We start from the raw sequence: 10,851 nt of genomic DNA on the forward strand, positions 1-10,851 counted from the left end.
TCATCATGACGATCGTCCCTTCGATCGTCTCTTCGGTCCTGGCCCGACCGATCAGAGCGGTGATGAGATCGTCTGTGATCCCTCCGATCGGTATTTCTCTTGCTGTCTTCTCTCTTTCCCACACACTTGTCCAATTTTCCTAAATTGAGCAAATCTTCCAACAATTGGCGCAAGTGGGTACACTCCTCGGTGTCATGCCCGGCGCATCGATGGTAAGCACAGTGCTTACTCTTGTCAGGGCCGTCTCGATCGGGATGGGGGAGTTTGATGAGATTGCAGGACTGAGCGTACTGCATGGCCTCCGCCGCGGATCGGTTTAAGGCCGTAAACTCGCCAGGCCTGGTGCGGGATCGGGGATGGTCATCTCCCGACCGATGTTCCGCCCGGCCGGTCGGTTTACGAGACGAAGAGCCGACCTCCTGCAAGCGCTTGACGGCATTCGCCTCACCTGCGTTGGCGTAATCAGTGACCCTTCGGAGGGCCTCCTCATATGTGGTCGGGGGGTGGAGGATAAAATCCTGGTATAAGTATCCCGCCCGGAGGGAGATGTGAAGCATGTGAGTGGCGGTCGCATCATCCATGGGCTCGACCTCCCCGACTGCCGCCTTCCACTTGATGAGGAAGTCAGTCAAGCTTTCCCCTTCGAGCTGCTTGGCCTTCTCGAGGTACATATAGGACTTCCTCACCACTTTGGAAGTAATGAACTTCCGTACAAACTTGATCGCCAGGGTCTCAAATTTGTCGATTGACCCCGGCTGCAGGGTTCGGAACCATTCTGCCGCCCGACCGGTAAGCGTTGAGTAGAAGGCCCTGCACATCACGGCGTCTGAAACGCCCTTCAGCATCATATTGCTGAAGAAATCATTCACGTGAGCCTCCGGGTCTGTCCGACCGTCGTAACTCTTCTCTCCCGAGACCTTTAAGTCGAGCGGGTAAGGCTGAGCCATTACCGCTGCTGTGAAAGGCGTCTGGTGTAAGGTCGATCGGTCGGCCGGGGGTGCTGTAGGATACGCACTCCTGAGCTGCGCAACTTCAGCCTGGAGGTTGTAGAGCAATCCTCGGGTTTCGTTGAGCTCGGCGGCTTGGGCGGCTTGGGCTGTATCCCGAGCGCGTCGCCGTCGGTGAGATCTCGACCCGCTATACCCGGACGAAGCCTCGTGGCTAGCTTCCTGCATTTGTACGTCCTCTTGCCCGCGATTCGGGTCTTGGGGTCCCAGACGCTGGCGCATCTCTGGTCGGAGACGATCGAAAGCCACCGCTCGGGCAACCTCTTCGGGGTCCTCCGCTTGAACGGCCTGAGCTGGTACCTCCATCGCATCAGCACCCCCCGACCCCAACCGCGAATGAGCCGAGCGTCGAGCCCGGGAAGTGGACTGACGCTGCGGCTCTACTTGTGCTGTCGGCTGTACTGGAGGGGCGGCGGCTGGAGCTGTATAAGCTGGCGTATATGGTGGATAACCAACCGGGGAAGTGTAGCACATCGGTTGGCCTGGCCAGTACCCATACGGTGGAGGTGGGACCGAGTATGGATACTGGGCGGGATACATCATCGGCGGCTGCTGGTATGGCAGACCGGGTGGTGGGTATCCCGGTTGTATGTAATTTACCGGCTGCTGGGCGGCCGGGTATGTATTCGACGGATGTGGTGGTGAGAGATTGAGGTTGAGGTCCATTGTCTGACCCTGCTGTTGGGTAGCGTAGTGGTCGGAGGAGCTCGCTGCATCCGCTTGGTCGTCGGCGAAGTTGTTGTGTGCCCACGGGTACATGTCGATATGGTGATCGGGTGCTCGTCAAGACGTTGATTTTTTGCACGGGTCCCCACAGACGGCGCCAAAATGATACTGCTTATTCTACATAAGCAATATAAAATAACACGAGACCAATTAAAGCAAGTAAAATCTTTATTGATCCCGGTAAAGGCCCTAAGTACAATCTACTTGGCTGCTCTGAGTACCGACTGAGTACGGTCGGGATTCTCTAACAACAACCTATCGATCGTCCAAAAGTCCCTTACACTGTAGCTACTGTGGGTATTTATAGCTGCTAGGCCGGGGACAGGATTCCAGCCGTCCGGCATGTCCTCCACGTAGCCACCACGTGTCATCCTCCCGGGTGCCCTGCCTGTCGATGTAAAGAGCCGCCACGTGTCCTTCGTCAGCTCTTTCGCCCAAGGGCTACCGCTCGGTGGTCGACACCGTCGCTCGGGCAACTCCGGTCGGTCTACGACCGGGTTCTTCTCGTGGAGCCCGACCTGTTACCTGCAAAGACAAGGAGAAAGAGACAAAGACTCCTCGGTCGTGGTGAAGCTATGTCGGTCGGGATATTCCCTACCAACTCTTACATTATCTCCCAATTCTCCCCAACCATTGTGAATGCTCTTATAAGTTTGTATGTAATGATAAGTGTAATTATAGATAAAGTTATGTGTACTTTTCTATTTAAAAAAATAAATATAAAAAGTGTGTTTTATGTTGAAATATATGAAAATTATTCGTCAACTACACTATCTGTTATCATGGTATAACAATTGAAAAATTTCAATATTAATTTTCAATAATGTCATTTTGAAATAACAGTGTGATTCATGTTTTAAATCGTTATTTTTTTTTTTGTTCACCAGCCCCCACACTGGGAAAAATTATTCTTTCACTTTGTGAGTTGTAGTGCCGCTACCATCAGCCCTCAACAAGCCTTTCAAACTTGTTGGAAGGGTGTCCCAAGTCATCGTTCTCCAGTCCCCCGACTTGCCCCAAGTTAGCAAGAATGTCTACGCATTTGTTTCCTTCTCAAAACATGAGACATTTTCCTCATACCACTCCATGGGTAATCCAATTTCTATAATCAAGCAACAAAGTATTCATCGTTTAGCTTACATCCTGTTTGAGTAATAATCATGGCTACTTGGGCTATTTACTACCCGTTATATTGGAGGTGTGCACCCTTAAGATTTTAGTTCAGTTCTATTTGAATGGGATATTTTGCTGAGTGTTCAGTTACTTTTCACTAGGGATCTCCTTGTTTATCACGCTTACCACAGCGCAGCCTCCAAGTCAACTTCTACCATCCACCGAGGATAACCCCCATTCCCTCACCAATTTGAGACCTACCCTAAGCCCCCAAAGTTCTGTTGAATTGCTACGCTTTTGTGGCATCCATGCAGAAGTAAGGAAATTTTGAGGGATAAAGATCGCCCTCCTGTTATCACCTCAGAAAAAGAAAAGCGATAAAGTTGAGAGAGAAATTTTTCCCTTCTTATATAATTTTATTATTGGTAATAGATGACCCCTTAAATGTTAGTTAACATATTTGCAAACTTATTACAAAATATATTAATGAAGAACATATTATAAAATTATTACAAAATAAATAATGATAAATAAAAACCTATTTATAATATGAATAAATTAATTTGTTTTTTTTTTTTTTTGTTAAAATTTTAAGTAAAAACTTTAAGTTATATATTTTATAGCAATGTCTATAATTGTTACATTATGTTTATTGAGTTAGAATTTGAAATTAGGGATTTGATTGGTTAAATAATATTTTAAAATTATAGTTGGAATTTGAAATTAGGGATTTGGTTTGGTTAAATAATATTTTAAAATTATATTTATTAATGTAAATATGTTAGTTTGTTAAAATAGAAACTTTAGAGCGTTAATTTTAAAATGAAAAAGAAAAATTAATTGAACATAACCAATAAATTTAATGGCCTAAATGGGAAGGCCTAAAATCGAGTGAGTTAGCCAAATTAACATTATTATTGATAGAGTGAGAAGCAAACTTTGACATGGTAATGCTTGAATTCAACTCAAGTCAATTAAAATCGTATTCATATTAATTAACTAGTAATGAGTCATATATATTTATTTTAAGTATTGATTTATTCATTATTATATTGTACTATTTATTGTAGGCAATAAATGAAAAATAAGAATTATTTTTTTAATGAATGTCACATGAGCTAGTGAATAATGAATAGTATGTGTTCCTTTGATTTTGTTAATGGTTGGTTCATAGTTTTTTTTAGTACTACTAACTTTATTAGATGGTAGTATCTCGATCTCATGACCTCTTATATGGAAGAGTTACTATATGTCATCTGAGCACAAAGTGCTTGGTTGGTACAAATAAATAAGAAATAATTTATTTGATCAATGAATAATAACTATGACAAGTAAAAATAGAACAGATGAAATAATAATTTTAGGATGAGAGATTAACATTTTTCTTATAAATTATTAAGTAGATGAAAGTGTAACCACAGTTCGGTTTCGATTCCAAACCAGTTATTCCATGTTCTGAAAAATGAAAAATTAGAATCGAATCGTGATCATTCAATTTTTTTTTAACCGAACCCATCTTATTCAGATTCATTTTTACAATACCCAATTTATTTTAAATTAGACAATGCTAATGGAACCGTAATCATCCATATATCATCTACTCATTTCTTCTTGGAATGACCAACTACCACTGTATTTGGGAAGACCAACTACCACTCTGGCCTCTATATATCACACACTTCAAATTCCTCCAAAACCCAACGCCATTACTCTCATCAACTCTCCTTCCACCGGAAAATCAATATAATGCTTGGTGGCTGCTTCCGGGGACAAGTGTCCTCCGATTCGGCGGCGGACCGGGACCCGGTCCTCCTGGTATCAGGCATGGGCGGGTCCATACTCAACGCCAGGAGTAACTCCGGGTCGGATACTCGGGTCTGGGTCCGAATATTTCTCTCGGAAATGCTGTTCAAGACGAAAGTGTGGTCACGCTACAACCCCGAAACAGGTGCGCCGCCGCCGCACTGGTAAAAATGGATTCATTGTTTTTTTCCAACTTGAAATGTATAATTGTATAAATGGTGGGTTTCAGGGTATACGGAGAGTTTGGATGATAGTAGTGAGATTGCGGTGCCCGACGACGATTATGGATTATATGCAATTGATATTTTGGACCCCTCATGGGTAAGTTTTCTGTTTTCCCTTTCCTGTTCTTAGCTTTTTTTCAGCTGCACCCAAGTTTTTGTGTTTTCCACTTTTTGTCGTGTTGGATCATTCTCACATTTGATTTCCGGACTATCACTTTTCCACGTTTTGTCATATTACTTTGATGAGTTAATTCCATCAAAAGTCCCTTGTTTTTTTGTGGTAATTTTAAATTTAGTTTCAAACCATTGTTTTAATCATTTAACATTCGGACGATTATTTTTTTGGACATTTTTAATATTTCTTATGACTTTTTATATTTTTAATAAGGGTAGTTTTGTCTTTTCATATTTTTACTTTGTTATTTTTTTAGTTTCACCGATTTAATTAGTTTAAAACTTTAGCTAACATCTTATTTTTAGTAACCATATTTTTCCATCGATTTTTAGTAAAGTCCGAAACCAATTAAATCGGTTGGAACAAGAAAAATAACAAAAGAAAAATAAGAGTAGACAAAAATGTCCTTACTAAAAATAAGAAAAGTCATGAGAATGATTAAAAGTGTTCAAAAACTAATAATCTGGGATGTTAAATGACAAAAACGATAGTCTGAAACTAAATTTGAAATTGCGACCAAAGATAATGGACCTCTGGTGGAATTAACTCTACTTTAATTCTACGACTTTTAAAATAATGTCACATTTAGTCCTCCGTCTAATTTCTGATCATCTGTGACTAAATTTGTGCTTTTGTACATAACTTAAGACAAAGTTATTATTTTCTATGATTTTTTTCATTAAAAAATTTGGTCACCAACGGGTCATAAATTAGACCGAGGATCAAATGTGATAAATTTTTAAAAGTTTGGAACTGAATATGAAAAAATTAATAATTAATGCCCAAATGTAGAAATAATTCAGTGAGACAAAAATTTTAGAGTTAATATCTAATTTAATCTCTCGACTATTAAGATTTTATCACTTTAGTACTTGACTTCCAAACTTGTTTAATTTCATCTTCAATTATGTAATTTTTACATAAATTAGTTCTTTGTCCAAACCAAAATAGTCGAGATTATGACCATTTTAATTAATAATTACATAGTTAAAGATAAAATTGAGCAAGTTTAGAAGTTAAGAAGATAAATTCTTAATAGTCGAGGAATCAAATCCGGTATTAGCTAGAAATTTTAAAAAACTCATTTTTTTAAAAACTCTTTTGTGAATCGTTCGTAGTTTCGTACACGTTTTCTTGTTAGAAACTCACCAAAACTGTCTCACACTTATTTCGGTAACTGAAAAGAAACACTTTTCAAGACCCGTTTCAGGGGCCAATCAAAAATATATACAAACCTTAATTTTAATTATGAAATTAATAGATAATTAACATTTATATATATTTGATATGGGTCAAATATGCCATTGAACTGCATACAATAATGCAATTAGGTCACTAAACTTAAAAAAATTATAATTAGATTCCTAAACTAATCAATTTTATACAATTAGTCATATTTATAGGTTTTTCAAGTTGTTAGCAGGTCGCCCCTTATCAAAATATTTTTTTTAAAAAAATTATTATTTAAAATTAAAAAAAAAAAAAAAAAAAAAAACCAGATCGACTCCGCTGGAGACGAAGAAAAGTAATCTTCGTCTCCAGCCATGGAGACGATATCTTTTTTTGTTTTCTTTTTAAAAAAAAAATTAAATAATTATTTTAAATAATAATTTTTTAAAAATATTTTAAATCATGGGTGACCTACTAACCATCTAAGAAACCTACAAATTAGATTAATTGAATAGAATTGGTTAGTTCAGGAACCTAATTGTAGCTTTTTAAAATTTGGTGATTTAATTGCATTATTTGGTACAGTTAACCTATTTGACCCTTATTCCTATATATTTAAACACAAAATATTACAACTATATATATTATTTATGTTTGTACGTTTCTTTAACTCCTCTTGTACTAATTAATTCTGGCCATAACCCTATCTAGTAGTCAAGGTTATAACTTATAATTACTGATGCTTGGTCGTATGAGAAGATTTCCAAAGGCGGGGACTTAAACAAATCTGTTATTTGTTTGTATGCGAAAAATCAAATCTGTCATTTTATTAAGTAGCATGTCGGTGATGGAAATAGTTTTTAAGGAACTAAAATCGTCACTTCACGCATAAATGCATGACTTAGAGGTTAAATATGGTTGCATATTTTAGAGACTAATAAATCTGTACCATAAATATAACTAAAGGATCAAAAATGCAATTTTTCATATTATTTATCTATTACAACCTAAATACCTATCCAACAAGGTGTATCTAATAACACTACAGAACCCAAAATTTCCTAAACCATTACTATAATTCTGGTGTTGTTGATGCATTCATTCAAGCATAGGCAACAGCCAGAAGTAAATCATATATCACCCCTTGGAAGGGGAATGCCTATGCTTTGTTCAATTATGATCTTTGGGTTGATAAAGTAAAACACATTAATATTCTTAAGATATTTGTGTGCACAATGGGTATATAGGATGTTCACTTTGTTCCATTTTTCATTTGCAGTTCGCAAAGTGCATACACTTATCGGATGTATACCATTTTCACGAAATGATTGATATGCTCGTTGGATGTGGGTATGAAAAAGGAACTACATTGTTTGGATATGGTTACGATTTCCGGCAAAGCAATAGGTAAATATCTCTTTGCCCTCCAATTACTCTTGAGCAGAGGTTCTAGGGGCTTAAGATTAATCTAGCGTAAGCTGGAAACCAGATATATTGTTTGCCCGCTCTTAACTCGTTTCTGTTCTATAGCGTTTTGCCGAGGAGAAGAATGGAGTGATCTTAATCGATAGACGTTGTGGTTGCAGGATTGATCAAGTGTTGAATGGCCTGAAAGAAAAACTGGAGGCTGCATATGAAGCCTCTGGTTCAAGAAAAGTGAATATAATTTCACACTCAATGGGGGGATTGCTGGTTACCTGTTTTATGTCTCTTTATACTAATGTATGCAAGATTTCCTTTTTGAGTCTTTGGAACCTTTCTATTAGCGACCTGGCTTTGATGTCACTTGTTAAGGTCAATCGCTTAGTACTACGCTGGCTATTGGTTATAGTTTTTGGCGTAGTGATAAGTACTTATCCTAACAATTGGTATCAGAGCTAGGTTAGAGCGAGGCTTGAGTCCCAGCCAGAAGACTAACCAATAGTTATATCGTTCAACTACAGGCGTTTTCCAAGTATGTCAACAAGTGGATTGCCATAGCCTGCCCCTTCCAAGGTGATCAATTGCCTTAGTTAATCTATATATACAAAGACCCCTCCATCTTTATTGTTGGGACTTTTGAATTATATATGAAATGTGCAAACAGGTGCGCCTGGATACATCAACGATTCGCTGTTAACTGGAGTGCAGTTCGTCGAAGGCTTTGAGAGCTACTTTTTTGTGTCACGCTGGACGATTCATCAACTGGTAAAGTCATGTAAAGGAACTATGTCTCACTAGCTTTATCGTATGTTCTAAGTATGATAGATTGATCCAATTTCGTTATGATGCTTAGTTGGTTGAATGTCCATCGGTGTATGAGATGCTAGCAAACCCCGACTTCAAGTGGCAAAAGCAACCTGAAATTCGGGTGTGGCGAAAAAAAACTATTGATGAGGACGGAGATGGAGATGGGGATACTGTTATTGAGCTGGAATCTTATGGTCCTAAAGAAAGTTTGATTGTGTTTGAAGAGGCATTAAAGGATAATGAGGTATTACCCTACACCATCTATGAACCAACATTTTTTTGTTTATGTTACTTTGTAAAGTTGGTGTATTATGTAACGACTAAAAGATATGTTAGATCAAGCGCTTGCCAGTAACCTAAAACGTATAGCTGGTAGGGAAGGCGCAATTTTATTTCCTTATATATTCGTGATCAGGCTCTAATATCACTTGTTAGGATCAAACGCTTATCATTAGCTAATATTAAAGGCACAACTTTTTTTCCTTATATACTGTCACATTTTCGAGAGGTAGGGTGCTGGACTTGGCCCTTCACCAGCCTCTGTCCAACAATCCCTCATCTAGCACCCTGCCTCTCGAAAATGTAACAGTATAAGGAAATAAAGTTGCTCCTCCCATACGAGTTATAACTTTTGGCATAGTAGTAAGCAGTTAATTCTGACATGTATGTTCCCACCAGGTGGAGCATAATGGGGAAACAGTATCTCTTCCTTTCAACCTCTCAATTCTGAAATGGGCGTCTGATACTCGCCAAATTGTCAACAATGCTCAATTACCAAAGGGAATTTCTTTCTATAACATCTATGGAACATCTTTTGACACCCCTTTTGATGTTTGGTATGTGACTAACCAAATGCTTAGATGTTTTTATGACATATATATAGTACTAAGTACAAATGAAAACAAACATGAAAATAGTGTTGTACTAATTGTTTTTATGCCTGCTTGTCTTCTTTGCAGTTATGGTTCAGAAACTGAACCAATCGAGGATTTGTCTGAAATCTGCCATACAACGGTAAGCGTTTGATCCTAACAATTTAACAATTTCTAATGATATATAGTCTACTTATTTGACTATACTTTGATGTGTTATAGCCTGAATACTCCTATGTGGATGGTGATGGAACTGTTCCAGCTCAATCAGCCAAGGTATCATTCTTTTTTCCTTTCGACTAACTTTGTAGTCCGATCATTTATAGTGCCTAAAAAGTAGAGGTGTCAAAGTGAGTCAAAGTTCACGGATCAACCCACTCACATAAAATCCTTACCTCGAGCTCGCAATTGTAGCAATTGAAACATGGACTATTCTAACCACGCTAATATTGACAAATGCGTGCTTGTAGAGAAATTAGAATACAAGATAGATTGCCAATTGCTATATAATTTGATGACACCTCTATTATCATTCCAAATGAATAGTCATAAAATCGAACCTTAGAGCAACCTCAATAGCAATAGTTTTTTTTTTTAGGTGCAAACTAGGAGAGAGAAGATAAGAGAGATGGAAAAAAAAAACTGAAAAGTAAAATTTAAAAAAATACAAAGAAACATGCCCAGTTGGGCGCGTGCACGACTGGACGCTGAATGTGCGCCATACGTGCACAAAGGCAAGAGAAAGAACCAAAAAAAAAAAAAAAACAAGTTTTCCATTTGTGTAAAAATTCATACCTTGATTTTTTCTTCATAAAAAAACAGAGCTAAAACCCTATTAAGGGTGCTCTTAGTGGTGAGGGCATTGATTCTTAGGACTGAAAAAATTTGAGAAAGTATAGAATAGATATTACCGTGTTTCAAAAAATAAATAAATTACAAGATAGATTATTTTGATTACTCTTCCAAAATGGTTGAATTAATTTTAATTTTGATTTTTTGAAAAAAAAAAATTGTGTAGGCTGATCATTTTGAAGCAGTGGAAAGAGTGGGAGTATGTTGTGGGCACCGAGAAATATTAAGTGATGAAAACGTATTTGAGCTACTTAAAGTGTGGTTAGGAGTGAATGAGAGTGAGATGACAACCAAGCTGAAGGTGAAGCCCAGGACTTGCAGAGTCATGGATGCTACACACTGAACTTTCATTGTCTTATCTTTTATACTTTTATATTGAACACTTAATACTGTATGTATAACCCACAATGATCTCTAAACATTCGGAGAGTTAGCCTACAGATTTAAGACTGCTCTATACCCAAAGTCAAATATCAATTTCTTGACGTTTGGTTAAGGATAGATGAACCTCTTCCATTCAATCACACTTGACACCGTTCAGATTACCTCTTAAATAATATAATAGTTGAAATATGTTATACTGATTTGTAATTTTAAATATTGCCATAAACTCAAATATTAACGGTTATTGTATAATGTGTATATTTTAAATTGTAATTTGATGCAATGTCATTCAGGGA

At 38.0% G+C, this 10,851-nt stretch overlaps 1 protein-coding gene across 1 annotated transcript; it reads left to right on the plus strand.

Moving 5' to 3' along the window:
* The first annotated feature begins 4,462 nt into the window (after positions 1 to 4,462).
* On the plus strand, positions 4,463 to 10,738 carry LOC109177380 (phospholipase A(1) LCAT3-like). The gene is made up of 11 exons (XM_019326738.1): positions 4,463 to 4,794; positions 4,879 to 4,970; positions 7,498 to 7,625; positions 7,805 to 7,940; positions 8,162 to 8,213; positions 8,305 to 8,405; positions 8,494 to 8,691; positions 9,126 to 9,283; positions 9,407 to 9,461; positions 9,542 to 9,595; positions 10,338 to 10,738. Exons 1-11 carry the CDS (start codon positions 4,593 to 4,595, stop codon positions 10,512 to 10,514), a joined length of 1,353 nt encoding a protein of 450 aa, XP_019182283.1. The 5' UTR covers positions 4,463 to 4,592; the 3' UTR covers positions 10,515 to 10,738.
* The last annotated feature ends 113 nt before the right edge of the window (positions 10,739 to 10,851 follow it).

Source organism: Ipomoea nil, unplaced genomic scaffold (assembly GCF_001879475.1).
Source record: "Ipomoea nil cultivar Tokyo-kokei standard unplaced genomic scaffold, Asagao_1.1 scaffold0804, whole genome shotgun sequence".
In the NCBI taxonomy this organism is placed as follows: Eukaryota; Viridiplantae; Streptophyta; class Magnoliopsida; order Solanales; family Convolvulaceae; genus Ipomoea; species Ipomoea nil.

Excerpts from the sequence above, each read along its gene's own strand:
- LOC109177380 (XM_019326738.1), top strand. The coding sequence starts at position 4,593 with ATGCTTGGTGGCTGCTTCCGGGGACAAGTGTCCTCCGATTCGGCGGCG. Across the intron at positions 4,795-4,878 it reads ACGCTACAACCCCGAAACAG|GGTATACGGAGAGTTTGGAT; the intron begins GTGCGCCGCCGC and ends GGTGGGTTTCAG. Across the intron at positions 7,941-8,161 it reads TTATGTCTCTTTATACTAAT|GCGTTTTCCAAGTATGTCAA; the intron begins GTATGCAAGATT and ends GTTCAACTACAG.